Here is a 23,231-nt window from a genome sequence, read left to right on the forward strand (position 1 = left end):
CTTGTTACAGTAATACCTTAATAGACGCGATGTGTTAGCTTAGTTTATCGGCTTTCAAAAGTGTATTCGTTTTTGTATCTCTCTTTAAATAAGGTGAGTTTGGCAGTTTGTTTACTTTTAGTGTAGGATAATCCATCAAGGAAATTCTGTCATTCCGGGTGTGACAAATGGGTACTACAGTACTCTTATCAGGTGTAAACTTACTCCTCTGTGTATCGTCGTGCGCCGCTTCGCAATTAGCCAGTCAAAAACATGTGTTGTTGATTTTCAAAGTCGTTTATGATTCGAATAAAGAATCAGTAACTAAAATTATATATATATATATATTTACATGTAGTCTTTGTGATGATCAACAAGTGAAATAAAAAAAGTTGAAACAGACAAAATTAAGCAAAACCAAGGCACCTACATGAAAGTTTGAAAAATATTTACCGTAAAATCTTCATAAAACAAACAAATGCTGTTATCTGCGGTCTTTGCTGTGATATAGCCACCTAAGTATTATATGTCTAAGCCGCTGTCTCTCCCAGTATGTGATATCCGCAATAACCGCACTAAATTGAATAAGGATCAAAATTGAAAGCATGTCAGCGGATATAGGCAATTGTTTTTGTGGAAACACTTTGTGGAGAAGTCGGGGTCTATCGCCGTCCTTTTATTTTGATAATAACGGGATTGCTTCGATGTTGCCACCATATTACTACATTTTTAGCCGATTGCTAAAAGAAAAGTAGAATATTATGTACATACATTGTATGTATTGTACATACGGATGTCTGGGTTTGGCATTAAAAAGTTTTAGAAAATTATTTCCAGGTTTAAACAAAACATAGTAAAGCAGATGATATTTTTTTTTATACGACTTAGAATGGCAAACAAGCTGACGGCCCACCTGATGGAAAATGGTAACCGTCGCCTATAGACATGAGCAGTACCATGGACATAACAGAGTATACTGTTTCGCCCATGATACCCCCCATGCGTTGCTATTCCTGAGGACTCAGATGTTATTCCTCTGTACCCTGTAAATTCACGCCACATCCCACCCTTCAAACCGAAACACAGCCATGCAAAAATATTTTAAACAGTAGTAGGTAGTAAAAATGGCCTAAGAGTAGTTTGAATTGCGAAGGTAGGTGTCTCGTTATAGGGTTTTATTTCGAGTTCTTTTTTCACATGTGTGTGTGTCATGCTTTGTTTAGTCAGTCGCTACTTATACTAAGGAGTGTCGACATGCTATATTTTTACCGCGTTACCACACGGCGGTATCAAAGGCGACAAAGGCCATGTGATGTATGCCCGTGTCACCATTAATATCGGTAGGTGATGGTTCCTATTTTCTGTAATTTTAATAGTTTGCTATCAGCATTAAAAAAGTCAATAACAACAAACCGATTTAAAGAATAAAAACATACTATATTCATATAGCTATCAAGTAGATAGGTCTACATTGACTGATCTGGGATTCGATTTGAACAGGCGGCGACATTCCATCGGATATTGGATTCTACGGTTTGTTTTATCACATACTTTTCAATGAGAGCTTTTATAAATCACCCACGTTGTACGGTACGTTTAAGTCGCTACGATGTTTGAATTGATTGGATATGTACTGAATGTGTTTGCTTAGTAAAATATCTCATCCCAATTTCATACCAATTATCTGGACGAGTGGCGGTACTCCACTGTGCGTTTTTCAAAGCACTTTCTTCCACGCACAACCACTCTTTGGAATCAACTTCCAGCAGTAGTATTTCCGAACCGATACGACAACATAACCTTCAAGAAAAGAGCATATTCCTTTTAAAAGGCCGGCAGCACACCTTCAATGCCGTTAGTGTTGTGGGTGATCATGGGCAGTGATAGTCACTTACCACCAAGTGAGCCGCATGCTCGTTTGCCCTCTGTTGTAAAAAAAATATTACATTTTTTATATAAGATTTATACTTTTATATAATTGATTTAATAAGTAAAAAATTAATAAATATGAACCATTATCATCATTATATCAGTCGTTAACTGTCCATTGTTGAGATTTGGCCTTCCCCATAAAGAAGGATTTGCCAGTATTTGCCACGCTTGGATGGCGGATTGACAACCACAGTTACGCTTTCGCTGTTGTCTATTCCTCCACTATTAAGTTCACATAGACGCCTTTTACAACACCCAAGGGAAAGGAAGTGATGGCTCATTTTATGTAGGGATCACATGGCAAAGAATATGAATAAGTACGGAATTTATATTACGTTATGTAAAAATAAAAAGAAATATTTTTCATACTAAATGTATTATGTGATCACAGAATTTGTATGGAAAGTTAAAATGATATACTTTCAAAGTATTTCTTATATATTCCTAGTAGAAAATGTTTCTACTAGGTATACATACTGATATTTAATACAATGAGAGCTCCCCAGTAGCTTACAATGTAAGAGATGACAAAGTTAGGGGTATCAAAGTTTACTAACAAAGTCTCATATGATAAACTGTGTGGTAGAGTATGTATCAACCTAGTTTCTCTTAATACTTCCTACTTATTTTCCAATATCTAATACGCTCACGATTCATCCTAATTAAACAAATAAATGAATTCAAAATAGCAAATAAGTTAATGAAAAATGGTGTGTAGTACTATAGATATTGTGACACCTCTCGTTCTTTACTACCCATATGCTGTCATTCTCGAGGTTTTCACTGACAGTTCTTCAGGAAACACTCTTTAATAATAAATTCAAAATAGGTACTTACATAGGGATAGTATATCAGTATAAATTATAAACCAAAATTAAATTGAACTTTTAGTTATATATTATATATTCTCAGGTTATGGAGTGAGCTCCCTGCCTAGGTTTTCCTAAGAGACTACAGTAGCGTGTTTACGTGCGCGTAATACCCCTGGTGTTGCAGGCGTTCATAGGCTACGGTAACCGCTTACCATCAGGTGGGCCGTATGCTTGTTTACCACTTTAGTAGTATAAAAAAAATATAAATGTAAAAATTGCATTCAATCTGGTCAAATACATTTGCGTAAAACCGGTACAAAAATATGGGCAAGTCGATAATAGTTCTAAAAATTACTTTTGTTTGGCTTATATAGCTCTAATTAAAACCACTCATATAAATTTTTATTAAATATTTCCTATATACATCGTCTAGTTACAATTTTATCATATTAGTAAGAGTAAGATAAGATGTGGATTTTTAGAGACCGTAAGTGGCGTTGTGATAAATAGAATAACATAACGAAAACCAAAGCGATAGTTCGCTCACATAATTCTCACTTCGAACCGAAATGTAGGGTTGAAAAGAAAAATGGCGAGTCCAAATTCGTCGAAACCTATACATTTTGTTGAAAGAGTGATTGGCAGAGAGAAATGACCGGCCCTCCCGATGGATTGAGAATGTATTACATTCACAATTTTTGTAACGCAAAAATTTCAAATTCAGTCGTCGATTCAACCCGATTATTGTGTTTATTTATAGAATCAAAATTGCTTTGAGACTATGGGAATTGGTGAGTCTTGATAGTTCAGATTTATGGACACATACTGAGATTTACGACTTAAAAAATTACAGGCCTTTTGGTGAAAAAAGAAAGATTGGTCCACAGAATTCTTTTGATGTAAAATTAAAGGTGGACAAAAAATAAAGACATGAAAGGAGAAAATTATCGAGTCGACAGCTTGTCAGTAAAAAAATGAATATTTTGACATTATTTAGGTAATAAGTTGTAAAGTTAATATTAAATTGAATTCTTGTAACAGAACACTCATTTCTTATTTTCCGACAAAAATGACAAGAAGCCGTGAGCAAAGCCAAAGATATACATTGAAGGTTTCATGCCTAATTTTATACTTAAAGTGGTTCAATTGTAAATTGGAATGATAATATTATGAATAGCAGTTCTGTTTTCGATGCAAAGTTAGCTGTCACAAAGCTTCTTTGTCGACTTGGGAGGTAACTTCATCAGATGCAACGTGATTTACAATTCAGATAGGTTCAGTGGAAAAATCTCATCACGAACTGAACATTATAAATATGTCTGTGAACTGTTTTTGTCTCACTCCTTTCTTTTGTATAAATTTTTAAATTGGAAGTTATTCGGTGAATATAAGTATTTAAGTATTTTTTATTTTTATACACAGTTTGAGATCTATATTTATAACGGAAGATGATTTATCATACTAAATTATTACGCAACTATTTAAATACATGTTAAATATATTTAACATATTATTAAATAAATATGCATGACTCGATAGATTTTAATTTCATGTCGGATTCGATTTAAAGTTATTAAATAAAAAAGTTGTTATCTAAAAATAGTTTAGAGAATTGATAAAAAAACGATTATGCCTAGTATAAATTGATAATGTTTTCTGTGAGAGTGGTTTTAATATTAATAAATTACTTTTGTAATATTTTGTTTTTATGCAACTCAGAATGGCAAACAAGCTGACCACCTATCTGATGGAAAGTGGTAATCGTTACCTATAGACATGAGCAGTACCATGGACATAACAGAATATTCTGTAAATTGTAACACGCTTAGATTCCTTGCAAATTGATATAGGTCTCTCTGATATTCTACATTTGTCTCTATGTCCATAACCCGCAGTCTAGTTTATAATGATGGATCAATTAATTTTAAGGACATAAGGTATTTTTTAATAACTTATGTGGACAAAGTCACGGCTAGTGCTAGTAGTATACGAATAATTTTCTTGGTCATGAACCTTGAACAGGTTTCTTCTGTTCTTATTCATGTCATGTATTCGCACGTCATGAATATAGAGTATAGTTGGATCAGATTTAATATGTACGTGGGTTGGATTTAGGTATTTTTCAAAGGGACGGTGGTTTAGATGTTTCATGTTGTATATTTTATTCAAGAAAAAAGTCGATTCAATATTTGAAAAAAAAAAGCACTCAGATTATTGAAATTCTCGTTTATAAGACATTAAAATAGTTGTACGGTTAGAATTGTCCAGTGCTGAATATAGGCCTTCCCCGTAAACATTGGGGAGTTTGCCAGTAGTTCCAATGTTTAGCAACTGCAATTAGGCTTTAGTTATAGGTCAAGAGGGATGCTGGCGCTGCCTATTCTTCGACTATTAGTTCTCTTAGTCGCCTTTAACGACTCATGGAAGTTACGTACGGGTAAGGAAAAGGCCCTTCATATGCCGTGTCCACATAGCATGGCAGTATATATTTAAAGAAAACAATAAAATAGTTATTTCATTTAAAAATATAATGATCGTTTGATAACGAAGATGCAATAATTGTGTTACAAATGGTGTTGTTATAAAGCAACACTTCAAACTGATCATTGTTCATAAATAAACATTAGCGAATAATTTATTAATTAAATTATTATTAATAATTTATAAATTAAAAATAGAAATAAATAAAATTTTTGTAAATAATGATTACAAAAGTATTTTTAAAATTGGTGAAGATATCATAACATTTTAGTTATTATACAAATTATGTACATACAAAATTGTTCATTTTAATAATAATAAAAAAAAAACAGAACAAATATATTCTGATTTTAAAAATAATAAAACGGATATTTATGTTTTTCGTTATCGCTGTTTAATAACGAAAAACAAATATTCCGATGCGTTGTAACGACGACAAATATTACTCACGTTTTGTTTGTCATCATTACCACGTTTAAATATTAGTACGTGTAGGTATTATATTTTATGTTTGTACTATAGACTTATCTCTGAATGCACTTTGAATGTTCTAATTATATTTTTCCATACATCTATTATTTGTACAATGTAATGTAAATAAAAGTATTAGCTTAATAAATAATAATTTTTTAAAATATTTCATCAAGTATCTTTATGATACATTATATTCTATTAAAATTTACTGATAGCCCAAAAACAGTGGACAAATGATTAGACGTCTTTAAAAATAAAATTAAAAGGTCCAGAAGCGTAGTTCAATGATGAATTCTTTATGTTAAGCGGTGGTCCGAACCATTCCACTTTAAAGTTTTGTACCAGCCTTGCTATGAATGTTTCTATCTTCAACTCGGCGATGCGACGTCCTGAAACCACGAAGTAAATTATTTACGATAAATATTTTTTTTTTAAAGGTGATAATGGTATGGTAACTCCGCCTGCGCTAACGGGATACGCTGGCGAAGCACCATAGAAGGGTGATCGATGAGAATGAAAACAGGACAGTTAGCCCATCATGATGAATTCATCAGGAATTAACCATGATAGTTTCCAGCGCAAAAACAGGGGAACCGCGAGGAGGTCGACCTGGTTGGGTATATTGCTAGTTTTGCAATGGGATTTTCAGTCTCCATTACTAACAATCCCTTTTCCCCCTACGATAAATATTAATGGGTGTATTTTTTTTAAAAGTCATCTGAGCCTCCCCCATAAGGGAGGTTATGTTAGTAGTTGATAAGCTTAACAGGCGGGTTGGTAACCGCAGTTTGATTTTTGGTGATGTTTTAAGAGGGATGTTGCTGCTTATACCTCGACCATGATGTTGTTAGGTTGTTAGGTTAGGTCATAGGCCATAATCCATCAAAATTCATAATAAATTATTTATGATGAATTTTAATGGATTTGGATGTATGCCCAATAGATATTAGTCTTTGTGTGCATTGGTTATTTCATGCAAGTATTTGACACTAGCTGTATCTCGTGGTTTCACCCACGTGAATCAATATATAAAGTATTTTTGCATGAAAGAGTAACAAGCATCAATCCATCCAACGTTATAAACTTTCACATTTATAATATTAATAGAATTTCGTTTATTTGACTATATATGCACGCTAATTTGTTTGATGATTGATTTTGATAAACTGGAATGAACATCTGGGATATAAACGATTCGTTATTTTTATTTAATATTAGCAATACGTCAGTATATTTTATTGAGTTCTTTATATAATTAAATTAAGAATATAATCCTCAAATAATTTATTTCACATGTATTTTTTATTAAAAGTCAAAAGAAAGATACGGAGGCGTTATCTCCGTAGTACATTCGGGTAATGAGGCAAACTCGAAGTTTACACCTGTACCACGATAGGGACAGGAGTAGATCCTGTATGAAGATAATACGCAGTGGTTGCGGCGCGTATTCTTTAGATTCGAAACACTGTTTAAGTCTTATTTAAATCTTGTTATATTTTTAGCTCAAGAAAGTTTTGAAGGGTGGAATATGGCAGTGAATTTACAGGGTACAAAGGAATAACACCTGAGTCCTCAGGAATGGCAACGCATGGGGAGTATAATGGGCGAGAAACAGTATACTTATAGTTATGTCCATGGTACTGTTTATGTCTATAGGCGACGATTACTATTTTCCATCAGGTGGGCCGTCAGCTTGTTTGCCATTCTAAGTTATATAAAAAAAATATTAAATCACTCGTTTTTACTTATGATGTCACCTCATAATTTTAATACATGCTTTGTGCGTACCCATTAATACTATTTACTATTAGAAATGAGGATGTCCTTTCCATGCTTAATTAGAACACGTATATAAAATTTCATAATGATTGGTTAAGCCATAAAAGCGCCAAGAGATAATTAAGAAATTTTATCACACATATTTATCTTTATTTATCCTTAATATTTAATCCTCATTTAGGATTAACCTATTTATGCCCAAATTTAATTCAAATCCGTTCAGTAGTTTTTGTGTGAAAAAGTAACAAATATCGGTCTATACATATATCCATATAAAATTTCGCGTAAAGGTGTAATAATGCTAGGATTAGAAAGGATTTATACCTATACATCCGCGAACACCAAATCCGAATGGGCTGGTGGTGAATGGATGAGCATTACCGTAGTACAAAGGATCTTCTTTCCCTACAAGCCATCTCTCTGGGATGAACTCCTTGGGTCTAGGGTAGTAAGTTTCCATTGAAGACATAATTTCATGAGCGAACGTGACAAACATCTGTAAGGATAGAATTTCGATGAAATGTCATCAAAAATGAAGCTTTCGTTAATAATATATATTTCCAATCAACAACAAAAAGAAGGCGGTTCATTCGTCATATTTTTTTGTATTTAGAATTTTATAACTTCATCACCTCTAAACTAATTTGGAAAATACTTTTTTACCCTGGAAAAATATACTTACAGATATTCGCTCCATAGAAATTTTATCAGTAGTTTAGTTTTTAGATCAATATAACTGTTTTTTTTTTCATATATATATATATATATTCAGATCGAAAAAGAAATGCAATTTTAGTCTTGATAAAATTATTATGAGACTAATACAGGAGAAAAAATTATCAATTGGAAATAATTAATATAGAATTGACCGGAAATATCTTCAAAAGAAAAATAGACAAAATGAAAACCTTTTTGAAGCCGCTTAATTAATAACACTAAATAATGTTTATTACTTACACCTTTAGGTATGTTATAACCCAACACATTATATTCCTTGGTCGTTTTTCTCAAATTTCCAGATACGACTGGCATTAACCTCATAGATTCCTTAATGCAAGCTTTTAAGTACGGCCTTGTCTCATGTTGTGACCTTATTTCTTCTCTCAATTTATCCTGCTTTTCAGGATTTGATGCGAGTAAATAAAGCATAAAGAGAACTGAGTTGCCAGTCTAAAAAATAAAAAAAATATCTAAAATCAAATATCAATTGCAATATTTTTTTTTATGCAATTTAAAATGGCAATTTAACTGACAGTTCAACTAATGAAAAGTGGTAACCGTCGCCTATAGACATGAACAGTATTATGGGCGTAACAGAATATATTGTTTCGCTCATGATACCCCCCTTGCGTTGCCATTTCTAAGGACTAAGGTGTTATGTTTCTGTACCCTGTAAATTCACTGCCATATCCCACTTATATATAGGGTATTTTCAATAATGAACAATTAATTACTAAAATAACGATGATGATACCTACCGTATCTACACCAGCAAATAACATGTCACATGCCATAATATGTGCGACAGTTTCGTCTATTTCAAGTAGTTTCTCTAGGACGCCTCTTTCTTCATCTGCATTGGCATTCTTCGTTTTAAGTTTTTTTATCGCTTCATCCACAAAGTATTTGGTCAAACTAAAATAAATACATGATTAACACATATTTTCGTATGATTATTTTCTTTTATTACGAAAATCTCTGACATAGATCTAATAAATGATTCACATGATTAAATATAAAAAAATTAACAACCGCTTTAAAAGCATACTCATAAATAACATACTATTATATTTAATTCAGTAAATTTTCTCACAGTTTGGCAGTATTTTGTTGAAATTTTTAAATAATTGTTTATATATGTGCAAATTTTACACACTTGCTTACTTTTCTTGATCTTCATATACTTTCATTGCTCTCTTGAAGATAGGCGTTGAGATGTATCTCCAAAGACTTGGTTTGAAATCTAATGCTTCGGATACTGTAAAGAAATCGTGAACAACGTTAATGAGTTTCCTTGCAGGCGAGTTTTCTGGTAAATTTGGATCTAAGCAGTTAAGGCGATCTCCCAGTGCAACGACTCCGATAGATTCCAATGACCATAAATTTATTTCGACGTCTAATTTACTTTTAATTGTATTGTCTTCTCCACGTAATGATTTTAATCTAAAATAATTAAAATAATAATAATTGTAAAACATGTTTTATATATCAATTAATTTGTATTTATGTTCATTATGTAGAAGATGGTGAAATGCTGATGTTCATTATGATGCTTTATCTTGTAATCGTTGTTTATTTTAATGAAATGAAGTTTAATGAAGTACCAAACCTGGTAATCATATCTTGCGCAACTTCATCGAGGGTCTCACTGTACAGTTTTATAGTCTTTGGTTGCAGCATAGCAGGATTGACCATAGATCTAAACTTCTTCCATTTTTCTCCATGACTGAAAAAATATATCATACCTATTCTATATCTTGAAATTAAAACATGAGAAACAAATATATACACGGTTTCTTTTTAAAATCATGATATGAAGATTATTTTTAAAAGTGTAATTACTCAGTCAGGAGTCCAGCTAACTCAGATTTGTTTTTCTTGTAAGAATTCCTGTAATACTGTAGTGATAAAAATCCTGGTCTTTCTGGCATCCAGTTTTCTCCTCGAAGAATCTGAAATGAATACGATATTTGACTATCTGAATAAAAAAAAGTTCGAAGTAGAGCCATCCTCTTTCTTCTGTGGGTGTCGTACAATAAAACTAATGGAACAATATAAATTGAAAATATTTAAGAATAAAAAATGCTAGGAAATTGATGTGTGCAAGTGGTATTAATGATGGTGCTATTCCAAGTGCCGTACATGAGTGAGGTTCTATGTTCTAAGGTGGATAGTAAATGACTGAAATGTTAATTAGTAGTTATTTGTGAACTCACTTGTGCGCTACTTTCTGCGTCAAAAAGAATTATAAGTGGTGGAGCACCAAATAGAGGATCGAATCTAGTTATAGGGCCATAAGTTTTGTTCATTTTTGTCATGAATTCCATTGATGATAGATTGTACAAGAAGCCTGAACAAAAAGAACAATCCTTATTAAATTAATAGTAAATATCTAGTAAACATAGTAAACTTCGTCTGCAGACTTCGGTTGCAAATCATTGTAAAGGAACGTGCTATCAGTACCCCATCTGTATACTGTATACTGATTTATGAAAACTGTAAAAATATTTATATAATCAATTGTATATTAATTAGAGAATTTAAGAAAAACATTTGTATGTATTTACATTTTTATAGAAAATGTACTCTAATTATTTATTTTATTATTAAAAAGTTTCTTTATTGACAAAACTTTTGTCATTATTTTGGATGAAAATAAGACTTTGATTAAAAAAAAAAGAAGTTTTACACTAAGAGACAAGACTAAGGAAAAAAAAACATTAAAGAAAATTAATAATATTAATAAACTAAAGTAGTACTTCATTACAGTTAAAATAATATATATTGTTAAATACCTCCAGGTAGTAAATGGTGAAGTTGGCCAATAATGGGCAACGATGGTAGTGATGGTATTTCCCGCCATGGTTTACCCTGAGGTATTGTCTCCTCAGTTTCTTTTACCACAGTATTGTTAACAGTTATATTCCTGCAAAAGGTTCATGCAAATGTTATTTATATTTTATCACAATATTCTTTCAGATAATTAATAACTGATAACTTATTATTGTTGATTATTAATATAAAAAATTGATATACTGTAAATGTAAAGAATCATAGTTATCAGATATTTTTTATGATATCTAGAATGGCAAGTAAGTTGATAACCAACCGGTTGGTAATGGTAATTGTCGCCAATAGACATAAACATCACTATGATACCATCATTGAATGTACTGTGATATCTGTGGCCCCCTTCATGTATAGCCATTTTTGTGGACTTTAGTGTTGTTTCCACAACATGTTATTTCTGTAGAAGGTCACAGTGGAAATAAAAATGTGTTATATTTGCAAATATATTTTGTATGTACAGACACAAGACAAGCATTTGAATAGAAACAAAATACGTATAATATAATGTCAATAATTTCAGTGTCATATCCCACCCTTCAAACCGGAACATACTTGCTTCAACCAACAGATGATCTTTGTAAAAAGTCTGCTTTGAAGTTTCTGTTTGTATTTACAATACTTGAAGCAATAATAATAATATAGGCAGTTTTAAACATGTTAATATCATTTGCGATTGATATACATCAATTTTTAAAATAGTAATAATTTAAGATTTTGGTTTGGTTTGATTGATTACAGAGTTACAAAAATCATTGAAGTAATCTTTATTGATTTGGGAAATAAATTAATAAAAACAATTACAACTGGCTAAGTTATTGCAAAACAAACATACAAAAAGTACAAACGATTTGATATTATCCTTCTTTTTATCTCTTTAAAAGACTACAATATGTGAAATCGCAGGTACTGTTCTAAATCTGTTAGTTAAAGATATGGGTTATAGTTGATGAGTTAACAAGGTGCAAGGTGGTGTTAAACATAACGTTTAAGATTTCGTAATGCTTGCAAGATATTATGTCACATTGTGCAACTTAAATAAACAAATGCTATCTTATGAACTTTAAAAAATGAGAAGTAAATTAATATTATTTTTACACACAAAGTCTATTACCTACCTGGTAAAATTTTTGTTGATTAACAAACAAAACACCGGGCGTAACTTTGATGTTTGCATGTTGTTAGCTTTGGAGGAGTACTAGACTTTATCGTCACGATATTTTCCTGCTTGATATACACGTATTTATTATCAGGCTATCGTTATTATACGTATCGTTAGATATAGCTTGTATTTATTCGTATGGCATTATTTGTAATCCATTGCTAGATATTACCATAATTTTTTTTTAAATACATTCACGTTTAATATACCTTATATTTAATTTCTCTATTACAGAATTACTATTTAATTGTTTTATATGAGATCAGCGACGAATACAACTTTAGTAAGGCATTAGATAATGAACAGTTGTTCAATTGTTAAGATAAAACAATGAAGATACGATTTTTAATATGTGCATGCGCACGATTTTATCCTTTCATTAGTAATTTGGTTGTTTTATACAAATATTCACACTACATTCAAATCACAGAAATAGCACTGAACTATATTTTCCACAAACACACACATACACTACTATTGCAGACTTAATACTGAATTTAACAGCGTGCCTCTGAGTGGATACAGATGACTGACGAAGACCATCATCGAATTTACATTGTATATATTTCTCTCTCGCTCGTCGACCATCGTGCAGTAAACATTACATTTGAGTTCCGGCGTTAGAAGAATTTCGTCATACCTAATTGATTTATAATTACTTTGATCTTAAAATTTCAATAATTCTATAAGTTTAAGACACAATCTTTGGTATTTGATATATATTTTGAACCCTAGTGTATTAAAATAGGGACTTTTATACGAAAATATCTTTAACTGTAACGAAAAATACCGTCATAAAATTTTATGCAAGAAGTAGTGGTGTATTTTAATTTAAATGCATAAGCGACGCGTTATGCATGGCGCTTACGACATTCTTTCCGCGAACTCAGAAGATAATACTGCACTGCAAACCATTTTTGTAATACATGATAATGGAATAATATTTTAAATACACAATCCAGAACTAAACGCGACAAAAAAACTTTTGCAGGTAAATAGTTCATACATACATGCTTCTTTATTAAAATTTACTAATGGAGTAGTAACCATGTCTGTGCTAATGGTATAAGCTGGCGGGGCCCAGTGATGGGTAGGTGAGATGAAAAGGCAGGTCCGTTAGCCCACTAGTGTGATGAATACACCTGGAGTTCAGCACGATGTTTTCAGGGGGGACCACGTGGAGTTCGACCTGACAGACTACATTTGAATTAGAAGTAGATATACTAGTTTGGATTGAATATTGGCTTAATACTGATAAACTAATTTCTGAGTTCGAAAATTATATTAAGTCCCATGGATGTCGCAATTAAAATGATGGCATAGTAATATATGTAAAAAGGCACATTAAATGTTCTGTAGTTGAACCAATACTGGATGGAGGAAATCATTTGCTATTTAAAATGAACCAAATGTATATGTTATTGCTATTTATAGATCCGCATTTTATCAACACATAGATTCTTACCTCAATTCTGTTGAAAGTATTATTCGTCCAAAAAATAACCGAATAGCGGAATAAGTATTAAAAAAACAAAAAAAAAAATTAAAGAATCGATTATTAGGTGGTACGAAGTTCGCGGGCTCAGCTAGTCTCGTAATAAATATGTTTCATATTTTAATACAATAATAAAAACTGATTTTGAAGCTGCTGTTATATACCTTGAGAAAATAAATTTCTTATTCTTATTTATAAATTCTAATTCTGATACAAATGAAGCATTTGCTGATGCATTTGTTAAAATACTTTTCACGAATATCGATGACACCAAATCTTATCATGTATCCAGCAGAAAAAAAAAACTAGAAAAACTGTTTTTCGACCAAGCCAAGGCTTTCAGTACAGTTTCGATACTTAAGTTCCTAAAAAAACTGTCGTAAATTGGCGTGAGAAATAAAACCCTTATGATATTCAAAGGCATTTTAGTTAGCGCTGAGACTCTAGTAGTTTGTGGTACGTATCAAGGTAGCGTCTTCTCTTCAAGTCTTTTGTATTGTATATAAACGATTTGAGTAAATTAGAATTAGACAAAGGTACAGTTGTCAGTTATTCTGATGATACAGTCTTAATATTTCACGGAGAGACTTGAGAAAATGGTCACACATGCTGTCTCCCATTTCATGGAAACTGCTCATGCCAATCTACTATCTCTAAAGACACTCACGTACGATATCTGGGAGTAGTATTGGACTAGTAGTATAAATTGGTGTTCCCATATTGATCTTATTGCTTCGGGTACCAGGAAACTCATTTGGAGTATACAAAGTTGAGACATATTGCAGATTTTAATCTTTTATGTGCAGTATATTACTCATTAGCTCAATCCGTATTTGGGTATTATACTGCAATCTAGGGTGGTGCTTGCAAAACTTATATGATGCAATTAGACCGTGCTCAGAGATTAAAGTTAAAGGTGTTAAAGGTAATGATTTTTGTCTCTAAATATTTCCCACAAAATTACTATATGACAAATGCCAAATACTTATTATTAGACAATTGTATATCCTTCAAATAGTTTTAAAGCAGTACAATATAATTTTATATAATGATAATAGAAATAAACGTACCATAACTAATGTATGATTATTACTTGAATGCGGTACTAGTTTTGCAAGAAGACAACAAAATTCAATGTGCATAATTTTATATAACAAAATTAACAAAGAAATTAATATTCATTCTCTATCACACGTAATGTCAACAATATCAAAGAAAATGCATACTCTCTGAACATTAATAACATATACTCTTAACTGCAATAATAATAATAAATGGTACATCTTCATATTATTTCTAACGCTCGTTGGAATACGCAAACAATCCGTCATATCCGTTCTAAAAACTGTGCCCGTAAATTAATATGACCTTCAGCTGTCGTTAAGGCAATCTAAAATGCTTCTTATCGCCTTACATTACGGTCAATAACATAATATTATTATGTTTGTATATATATTTTATATATCACTTGATGTTTAGATAACTATCTGTGACTAATAATATTTTTTTGAATTGACGTATTCTGATATCTTTATCAATGCTTGGGACGAAGATACGCATTTAATAAATTTCACAACTATATTTAAAATTACACAGTTCGAGGAACCGATAATGGACGGGTAAGAATGGTTCTTGAGTGGCGACCCTGTAAGGGCAAATGTAGGACGACCCGACCGGCGGGTTGGCAACCGCAGTTAGGCTTTTAGAGATGTTTTAAGAGGGGCGCTGCTGCCCATCCCTCGCCCTCCCATTGTCGTTTCTTACGACACCCACGGGAAAGGAAGGGGTAATCCATTCTATGTCGGGGCACACATGGCAAAGAATGATATGGCAAAGATTCGTTAGTGCATTAATTGTTCTATCGGTATAGTCACAAATAGTAGCTCTATTTGAATGTTTTCAATTAAATTGAAGGTTTTATTTTGTATCGCCTGTTATCCACGGATTGCCCGTTTGAATATCGTCATGGACAATTTGTTCATTCAATGAAACATTTGTCAACTGACACGAAATTCAATGTTCATACAAATATTCGTTTTTAAATTTACCATAAATTCTATTTTCACAATTATATGTATCTATATATGTTTGTATTTATTCATAAAAATCGGTGCATTTGTTTTCACTAATTCTTAAAAACAAATTGATAAAAAGAAAGAAAAAGGAGAAGCATCTCATATATAGTCAGAAATAAGTCTTTACTTTCCATGATTTTATTATAGTATTCCATGTATAAATTTTTAATAAGATTATTCGAAATTAAACCTTAACAGCGAGACAGTTGTATAAACATGTAAGTCCTAAAATTAAAATGCTTATATGGTATACTATAGTACTAGGTCAAGTGTAATTCTTAAATAAATAAACACAAGCTCTATGCAAAAGATTTATTATGTTGAAAAAAGATATAAAAAAATCGAAGAAGATTAACAGTCTACGACCATCCGAGGAATTAATTTAATGAAAACTTGAAAATTTTTAAATAAAACTATAATCTTTTACAAACCAGAAGTAAGTGACAAATATGTATTGGATTAAGATGAAGAATATAAATTTTATTTGGGTTCATAATTTAAGTGATTTTTGAAAAATGAATTAGGTAGTTAAATTTGCTTAACAAATTGGAGTTACGTAAAATTATGTACTTATATAATAAATAAATTGCGTATATGTAGATATTAATTTTATAGAAATAATTCAAATTATGTATAAAAAAAAATAATTAAATACTGAAAAATTTTAACATTCAATAATTCGATACGATGGAAAAGAATTCGCAATGTTCTGCTATTCAGATCGAATATATTCTGGAGTGACCAAGCTATCAGAAGGTAAAATTTTTCATTTTAGTATATAGTATTTACAGATATCCCCTGCGTTTAGTAACGAATAATGAATTAAAAAATAGTATTTTTTAATATTATAATTAAATCTATGTTCACGACTATAATACCTAATGTGGTAGTTAAACGCATTTGTCTGCTGATGTGGTTGTAATGCATACGCGACATGCCCACATATATTATACCTATTTTTAAAATTTTACATAACTTGACAATCAAACATCCTTGAAAATAAAATTAAAGGGTGGCTGTGTATAGTTCAAGGAAGTCCTCTTGATCCTGAGCGGTGGTCCGAACCATTCAATTTTGAAGTTCTGTATCAGTCTAGCAAGGAATGTTTCTATTTCTAATTCCGCTATGCGACGACCTAAAATGACAGATAAAAAAGTAATTTAAATGTAATAATAATAATAATGGTGCATTAATAGCTTAACCAATTATACAAAAATTATAACCAATTATACAAAATAAATAATCATACCTATTTGACATGGTGAAGGACATTGACTCTACTTTATCTCGGTTAATTGTTATATTCCGGTTATGCAGACTAAGTTGCGTTAAAAACTTGTGTAATATAAAGTTTACAACAAAATTACCTATACAACTGCGAACACCAAATCCAAAAGGATTGTGGGCAAATGGATGCGCGTTTCCATAGTACAACGGGTCTTCTTTGCCTACAAGCCATCTCTCTGGGATGTACTCGTGGGATCTGGGATATTGATTTTCCAACTTGGACATCATTTCGTGTTGGAATACGATTAACGTCTGGAAATAGCGGATTTTGTTTAATTTATGTACAATAACGTGTTCAACATAATATTATCATTTTAGAATGCGATGGCCATAGAAGAAAAACATTTGTTGTTTTGTATATAAGAGAACCAGGTTCAATTTCCAGTTGAGCCAATTTAAGAAAAGAATTTTTTTAATTGTCTCGGACCTGGGTGTTCCAGTTTGTGCCCTCAGAGGTTCTTCAAATTCAGAGTATCGTAGCTTGAGGTTTAAGTGATTGGTATGATTATGCTTATTTACTATACTAATTATTATTATTAATATTAAAACTTATCTTACTAACATTTTTCGGTATGTTGTATCCCAATATATTATATTCCTTGGTAGTTTGCCTAGCATTTCCAGACACAACTGGTAACATTCTTAATGATTCTTTGATACAAGCCCTTAAGTAAGGTCTTTTCTCTTGTTGTGACATCAATTCTTCTCTGAGTTTTTCTTGTTTTTCTGGATTGATCGCTAGTAGATAAAGTGATGCTGTAATTGTATTTGAAGTCTAAAACAAAAATAATCGAAAATAGGATCAATACAAATTAACATATGTTTAAATAGTACAAATAGTATAAACAAATCTCATAGTAATCATCAGATTTCATTATTAATTCATGTAGAATTAATGTTAAAAAAATAATGACTTATTGCTGACCAAATAGTATCACTAAATCTATTCATTTGTACTATAAACTCCTATATAATTTATCTTACAGTAACTTACCGTATCCACTCCAGCAAATAACATGTCAGATGCCATTATGTGCGCAATTTTTTCATCTATTTCAAGTAGCTTTTCTAAGACACCTTTTTCTTCATCATTGGTTACGTTCTTGCTATTCAATTTCTCTATTGCTTTGCTCACAAAATATTTAGCCAAACTAGAAGTTAATAAAGCATATTATATTAATGATCTTATTTTCTGTAAATAGTATAAAATAAAGTTATTATCAGCATCTATGTTTTTCTGTTTATTACTTCTAAACCACGAAACGGCTTTTGATCCAGACCTTACTGTTATTTAGTTGGTTTAAAATATAGATACTATGGTATATAAATTTTTGCATTTACAACATATTACGTCGACTCCAAAATTTATATAATTGGGATAAGATAAGGTAGATGATAATGATGTACAAGTTTTTGCATTTCAAGATCTTTTAGAATATAACAGTTGCAAATGAAAACAATGTTTTGAAATGAAACAAAAATTGTGTTTTAGAGACACATTAACATTGAATATAAATTGAGATGTATGTGTAATGTCTTAATCAAAGATTTAAAAAGAGAGACTTACTTTTCTTGATCCTCATATACTTTCATTGCCCTTTTGAATGTTGGTGTAGAAAATAATCTCCAAAGGCTTGGTCTAAAATCCAATTCCTCAGCTAGTACAAAAACTTCGTGGACAACATTTATAAGTTTCCTTGCTGGTGAATCTTCGGGCAAATTCGGGTCGAAACAGTTGAGACGGTCTCCAAGTGCTATCACACCGACGGATTCTAATGACCATAAGTTCATTTCAACATCAAAACTTGTTTTGATCATATTGTCTTCACCTCGAACTGATTTAAGTCTAAAATTTTGATATCTTATGATAATAAGATAAAATAATAAATCTAAGGATTAATAGCTGTTTAATCGAAATGGGTAATAATGAAGCTAAAATAAAATATGTAACCTATTAATCATATCTCGAGCAACCTCGTCAAGAACAGAACTGTAAAGTTTAATTGTTTTTGGTTGCAGTAAAGCTGGGTTGACCTTTGATCTAAATTTTTTCCATTTTTCTCCATGGCTGAAAGTTAACAACGTAATTATTATCTTTTTTATTAAAGAAAAATATTAAGTAAGCACTTCAAACATCTACGGTAAATGTAGAAAAGATACTTTATCACTTACTCAGTTAGTAGTCCATAATGTTCAGATTTATTTTTTTTATAATTAGTCCTGTAATAGTCTAGAGACTCAAACCCTGGTCGTACTGGTAACCAGTTATCTCCATGAAGTATCTATAACATGACAGAATATTGAACGTGAATGCTATAGCACAAGATTTTATTAATGTAGGTTTTATTTTGTAGGTTTTCTTACTAACTTGAGCAGCGCTTTCGGGATCACCCAAAAATATTACTGGTGGTGTACCGAGCGTTTCTAATCGTCCGTACTTTAGGAACATTTTCTCCGCAAATTCGAATGATGTTGCATTGTGTAGTTCGCCTGGATAAACATTAATTACGTATTAAATCTAATTAAATAACAGTGTACCATATGCCGCATCGCCGTGTCTGTCTCAGCATAAAACGGGCCACCCCTTCCTTTCCTGTTGGTGTCGTAAGAGGTGACTAAAGGAACTTATGGTCAAGGGATGGGTAGCAGCGTTCCTCTGTCCGTCAGTTAGGTCTTTGGTGTTGTTCTAAATTACCAAAGGCAACTGAGGTTGCCAATCTACCCGCCAAGCGTGACTATTATTGACAAAACCCCCCAATGGTAAACATCACAAGGAAACGTCCCCCAGTCCACGCTAATGACGGAGCAGAAGGTGCTACGAATCACTGGCAAAGATTTTGCTATTAACCACAGAACATGAACTTTAAGTACTGATGAAAAGATTGTGGAGTTGGAAGAAGAGGTGTACTAGTTACACTGGGATATCATAGGAATATTTGAAGTTCGAAACAAGGGGAGGATACGATGATTTTTAAATCCGGTAACTTGTTGTATAATCGGGAGGGTGACCATCCGTCCCATGAAGGTGTCGGGTTGCAAATCCCTTGTATATCATCGTCCGCAAATCCCATGGTACTCAGAATTACCAAAAGGTATTCGGTAAAGGTTGTACAGGTATATGCGCCGATCGTGCCAATCTGATGATAAGGTGGAGGCAATGTATAAGAATATTATAAGAGCCATACATTTCTCTAATACTCAATACATAGTATTTATAGAGACTTTAACGCTAAGCTGGACGGCACAAGGAAAGATGCTAAGGCGAGAATGGAGAACTCTTTCTTCCAAAAAAATGGGCCTGGGTTAGCCCCGATGGATACACAAAAAATGTAATATTAAATTAAACTAATCGCTTCAATAAATATTTTTTTTTATTCAATAAATAATAAATATTTTAAGGTTTGAGACGAAGGTCTTTAATCTGTGCGTGTTGCTAGCGTTGACTTATGGAACTTAAACGTGGTCCTACACGATTGCCTGTATGCAAAACTTCAAATACTTGCTCAGTAGGCTATGGAGAGGTCTATGGTCGGTGTTTCTTTGCGTGATAGAATCCAAAACGAGGATATCCAAAAAAGAACCAAAGTAACCGACAGCCAGTCCTTATGGCAGTCTATGGGGGAGGCCTATGTTCAGCAGGAGACAGACAATGGCTACTATGATAGTGGCGATGATGATTTAAAACTACATGTATTTTTTTTTTATTTTAAGGCAGGTTTAAGAAATTGCAATTGACATTTTAATACTTTGTAAAGTTTAATAGCTCACGTTCAGAATCAAGGACGTCTAATTGTTCATCGTCTATTCATTCGTCTATGTCCAGCAGTGGATGGATAATAGTTAAAATGATGATGTACCATATGACTAAATTATATAGCGTTTTCAGGTACCATTCACTTGATAGATCAAAATTACTATAATGTTTTAAACGTTCTACTAATATACGAGTCACACTTCACAAGTGGACCTTGTTAGCTTACTATGATCACACTGGCCAGATGGCTCACTGCAGAGTTTTATTTTGAGTTTCTTTCTCTTGCAATACTGTATGATTTGTTTTTATGTCACCTTTTAAGACAGTTAAGGATGAAAAGACATATAATGCATTTTTGGTGTCATCAAAAAACATATAGATTATCCTTTAGTCTTAAAAAAATATCATAAGAAATTATAGATACTGGCTACTATGTTACGATTAGATACCTCCTGGAAGAAAATGATGCAAATGTCCTATAATAGGCAGAGAACTAGGTCCTGGTATTTCTTGCCATGACTTTCCTTGTATTGTTTTAATTGTTTCCTCTGTAACTTTTGCCGTCGCCGCACTATTTACGGCAGCATGTCTATAAATAAAAAAAAAAAAAAAAACATTTGATAAGAATATCTAATCTTCAATCGGATTATACTTGTTTATAAGTATATTCAAATCGTCACAGTTTTAGTGTTCCGCATCAAGGAGGTAAATCTCTTATGGTGCGATTTTTTCCGTCCGTACATCTGTCATCGCGACTTGTTTAAGTACGGAACTTTGGTGTATGAGTACAGCTCACACTTGTCTGATTTTTTATTTTGTTGCTGAGTTCGGATTGGAACATTGTTAATTATATCGTTTGTGGCATTGATTTATACTGAAAAGTCCTTGCCAGAAGTTTAATAACTTTGTTAACTTGCTGTTTTAAAAAAAAGAATACAACCGAATTGAGAATCTCCTTTGTTTTTAAATCGATTGACAATATGAAGTAAGTACAAATTGTTTTAGTTATATATATAATCTTTTCTCAATCACTAGGGTGTTGCTGCTTTATTAATTTTACGATATGATGTAAAATAAATTTACTTAAAAAAAAAAAAGGTTTACAATATCTAATAGGTTTTTTATAAGAATTATATTTTTATTATTCACATTTGATTAAATCTGGCAGCGTTACTTGAACGCCCACTATTCATTTATTAAAGATAGAATTCAAACTACTATTACATATTCACATCGTCAGTATTGTAATTTTTATTATATTTTTTTAAACGAGACAATTTGGCTTTCCGAACTTCGATGACAACAGGAAAAAGCGCATAAAAACAAGACTGTCTCGGATAAAACGGGACTTATGGTAACGTAACTACAATGTAACATACCTGATGAAGTTTTTGTTGACAGTCGTTAAATATGACACTGATTTTAATTTTGATGTCCGCATTATGATACCTTCGAAACAAGACTGAGCGTCAAGATAGTTGTTTTTTATCTGTTAGTTTGTATATTTATTTATGTTGAGTAGGTATATACTTAAATAATGACATTGATTCGTCATTGCCGTGATTTATCAAGTTTGGATAATATCTGCTTATTCGTATAAAATTGTAATAAGTTCAAATAACAAAAATTTACGAATAAAGGTATACAATGGTTTTACATCTATTACCTTACAACTTATTACAAAAATGACTTTGTGACCACTAAAATACAATTTTGTTTTGCAACTTACAATGGCAAACAAGCTGATGGCCCACCTGATAGGAAGTGGTAACCGTCGCCTATAGACATGAACAGTACCATGGACATGAGAGAGTATACCATGTCGCCCGTGATACTCTTATTGGTTGCTATCATTGAAGAAAAAAATTATATAACTGTATCCTGCAAATACAACAGATTCATGGTAGAAATAAGAAGCACGTAAGTATTCCAAGCAGACAACTTTTGTACAAAGTCTCTCTGTGGTAAAAAAAAATATATATATGAATGTATAACACCTCAGTCTTTAAGAATAACAATGTATTCATACATACATCTATAATTAAGATAAAGTAAATGCTGGGAATACCTTTAATAAGCATGTACATTAATATTGTATTTAATATGTGTTATAATGCAATATGCTGTTAGTGTTCTTTTGAATAAATAAATAAAATAAATAAATCGTGGCAAATCTAGTAATTTTGATTTAGAAATCAAATTACTGAAGCGATTGTAATAAAATTTCTATGGGAATATATGAGTATATCAGATAAAGAAATGTTATTTCCAAATTGGTTTAAAATGGTACTGCTCATGTCTATAGGCGACGGTTACCACTTTCCATCAGGTGGGCCGTCAGCTTGTTTGCTATTCTAAGTTGTATAAAAAAAAATGGTTTAAAAATAATAGAGTTCTAAGGTTTCCATACATCTATTATTTGGTTAGTGTAATA

General features: G+C 31.8%; 2 protein-coding genes across 2 annotated transcripts; both read right to left on the reverse strand.

Moving 5' to 3' along the window:
- Positions 1-5,230: 5,230 nt before the first annotated feature.
- LOC113523374 (cytochrome P450 CYP12A2-like) lies at positions 5,231-12,695 on the reverse strand. Its single transcript, XM_026909324.3, has 10 exons — positions 12,143-12,695; positions 10,973-11,103; positions 10,394-10,527; positions 10,020-10,129; positions 9,787-9,903; positions 9,342-9,620; positions 8,936-9,092; positions 8,415-8,627; positions 7,782-7,953; positions 5,231-6,067 (listed from the first exon to the last, which is right to left on the reverse strand). Exons 1-10 carry the CDS (start codon positions 12,199-12,201, stop codon positions 5,916-5,918), a joined length of 1,524 nt encoding a protein of 507 aa, XP_026765125.2. The 5' UTR covers positions 12,202-12,695; the 3' UTR covers positions 5,231-5,915.
- Positions 12,696-16,054: 3,359 nt separating this feature from the next.
- LOC113523298 (cytochrome P450 CYP12A2-like) lies at positions 16,055-22,335 on the reverse strand. The gene is made up of 10 exons (XM_026909199.3): positions 22,177-22,335; positions 21,247-21,386; positions 19,412-19,533; positions 19,216-19,325; positions 18,995-19,111; positions 18,611-18,889; positions 18,038-18,194; positions 17,606-17,818; positions 17,124-17,295; positions 16,055-16,891 (listed from the first exon to the last, which is right to left on the reverse strand). Exons 1-10 carry the CDS (start codon positions 22,236-22,238, stop codon positions 16,740-16,742), a joined length of 1,524 nt encoding a protein of 507 aa, XP_026765000.2. The 5' UTR covers positions 22,239-22,335; the 3' UTR covers positions 16,055-16,739.
- Between the last annotated feature and the right edge of the window lie 896 nt (positions 22,336-23,231).

Source organism: Galleria mellonella, unplaced genomic scaffold, assembly GCF_026898425.1.
Source record: "Galleria mellonella isolate WM207_F2 unplaced genomic scaffold, CSIRO_AGI_GalMel_v1 utg300, whole genome shotgun sequence".
Classification (NCBI taxonomy): domain Eukaryota; kingdom Metazoa; phylum Arthropoda; class Insecta; order Lepidoptera; family Pyralidae; genus Galleria; species Galleria mellonella.

Excerpts from the sequence above, each read along its gene's own strand:
- LOC113523374 (XM_026909324.3), bottom strand. The coding sequence starts at position 12,201 with ATGCAAACATCAAAGTTACGCCCGGTGTTTTGTTTGTTAATCAACAAA. Across the intron at positions 11,104-12,142 it reads ATCAACAAAAATTTTACCAG|GAATATAACTGTTAACAATA; the intron begins GTAGGTAATAGA and ends AACCTTTTGCAG. Across the intron at positions 10,528-10,972 it reads TCACCATTTACTACCTGGAG|GCTTCTTGTACAATCTATCA; the intron begins GTATTTAACAAT and ends CTTTTTGTTCAG.
- LOC113523298 (XM_026909199.3), bottom strand. The coding sequence starts at position 22,238 with ATGCGGACATCAAAATTAAAATCAGTGTCATATTTAACGACTGTCAAC. Across the intron at positions 18,890-18,994 it reads GCTCGAGATATGATTAATAG|ACTTAAATCAGTTCGAGGTG; the intron begins GTTACATATTTT and ends TCAAAATTTTAG. Across the intron at positions 16,892-17,123 it reads TGGTGTTCGCAGTTGTATAG|GTCGTCGCATAGCGGAATTA; the intron begins GTAATTTTGTTG and ends CTGTCATTTTAG.